This window comes from Gavialis gangeticus, unplaced genomic scaffold, assembly GCF_001723915.1.
Source record: "Gavialis gangeticus isolate Ggan-Ray unplaced genomic scaffold, GavGan_comp1, whole genome shotgun sequence".
Lineage (NCBI taxonomy): Eukaryota > Metazoa > Chordata > Crocodylia > Gavialidae > Gavialis > Gavialis gangeticus.
The window spans coordinates 55,073,279-55,075,104 of NW_017729004.1; the positions used below are offsets into that span (position 1 = coordinate 55,073,279).

A 1,826-nucleotide genomic window follows, 5' to 3' on the forward strand; every position below is an offset into this window, starting at 1 on the left:
CCTGGACAATACTATTCTATGGCAGAGTTCATTAATTTACTGTGCCCTAATATGGACTCACATGTAAACAGTGACACTTTACTGCAGAGCTAAGTAGCCAGCTCCGCAGTAAAGTGAACATGTAGATGCACCCTCTGTACATTAGAATCATCCACCTGAATAATGAAATCTATAGATAGGCTTAATTTAAATACTTTGAGTACCTTTCTGAATTCTACCTGCTTAAGGATTGGTGGGGAATCCCACCTACTGTTAATAACAACTTCTTTTGGCAAGTGTTTTTATGCGGAGAACTAGTCATTGTATGGCATACAGTTCTGATACTATGTTCAAGAAAAGAAAGATTAATTTAGAACGAAACAGGTGCACAGAAAGACTAGTATGCTGAAGAGGGGAGTGGACAGCTTAGCTTATCAGATAAGACTAAAAAAGCTTGGACTACTTAGTCTAGGAGAGCACTGGGTTAGAGGGAAAGTGACTGCTCCCTATAAATATGTCAGGAAAGTAAACGCCAGAAAGGGAGAAGAGCTGTTTAAATAAAAGGACAATATTGGTGTAAGAGCAAGTGGGAATAAAATATCTGTGAACAGGCAGGAAATTAGAAGATGTTTTCCAACTATCGGAGAAATGAGCTTCTGGAAAAGCCTTTCAAGAGGAGCAACGGGGGTAGCCTAGTTGGTTTTAATATGAAGTTTGATAACTTTCTGACAGTAGTGTATAAGTAAGAGTGTGGACACACGTACATTTGAAACAGTTTCAAAAGGGAAGGGTTTCCAAAGGACAGTAGCTGTTACATTCTAATTGTTACATGTGGACAAGTTGGGAACACCAGAAATGTAACATTAACAGCTCCTGCCCTTCTGAAACACCCCTTTTTGAAATGGCCCCAAATTGTGTCCATTTTTAGTTTCCTGCAATAGTGGAGGACTAAGCTCATGATTTAAGGAGCCTCTTCTGATTTGGTTCCATGTATCTATTTTCTTAACTTAAAAAATAAATTCAGATCTTAGTTTGTTTTAAATTCTTTCCAGCTACAGTTGATCTGCAAGAAAATCTGACACTACTTACACACTAATACACATTCAAAATATGTCCTTAGATTTACAAGGCTGTTAAACAGTTCAACATATTTTACTGAAAAGTGTTTTCCTTAGTTATTACAATGTATTAAAATAAGATGTATAGATACCATATTTCTCATGAAGACAGAACCTCTACCTTTCAGATTCAGGAAGTAGTTGTAAAAAAGCAACACATCTGTATCCTTCCTCAGAGCAAATATGGGGAACCAACTCCTGATATTTGCACACTGATAAACAACTTGAGGTTTGCTGGTTAGCTGGAAACAACATTGCTAATGTTGTCTCAAAGTTTAATACTGATTTATAGGAAGACAAATAATTTTGCAAAATAAGATGTCAAATAATCTTACAGCATTTAAAAGTTAATTTAAAAGATGCCTATCCTCAGTCACTGTAGTAATAAATCTATATGAATATAAATTTTAAACTGATCTAAGACTGTAAATATATGACTGACATTTATATTCTAAATTAGTGTAGTGATCACAAATAACAACAATCTTTATGCTAGAGTCACTTTTTGTCCTGGTCTGAATGTTGCTGCACTCTGTCCTTTCCTCTTCTTGGGATTTTGAAAATTATCATAGCTAAAAACAAAGATAGATAATAAAATATTAATATAAGATGCCATCATTCTTTTCAAATGTTTCTTTAGATGCATATTAATATTCATTATTACCAAACCAGTTATTTGTGCCTACACGTTAATAATAGTCATGTATGTTTGAAAGAGTAGCCAACTGT

The 1,826-nt window shown here is 34.7% G+C and overlaps 1 protein-coding gene across 1 annotated transcript in view; it reads right to left on the bottom strand.

Annotated features, from left to right (window-relative positions):
• Window positions 1-238: 238 nt before the first annotated feature.
• The window catches only part of PEX1 (peroxisomal biogenesis factor 1), a 66,214-nt gene continuing 64,626 nt past the window's right edge, over window positions 239-1,826 (bottom strand). The window contains exon 24 of the mRNA XM_019508417.1: window positions 239-1,669. Within this exon, the coding sequence (XP_019363962.1) occupies window positions 1,585-1,669 (85 nt within the window). The 3' untranslated portion in view covers window positions 239-1,584. The remainder of the gene's footprint in view (window positions 1,670-1,826) is intronic.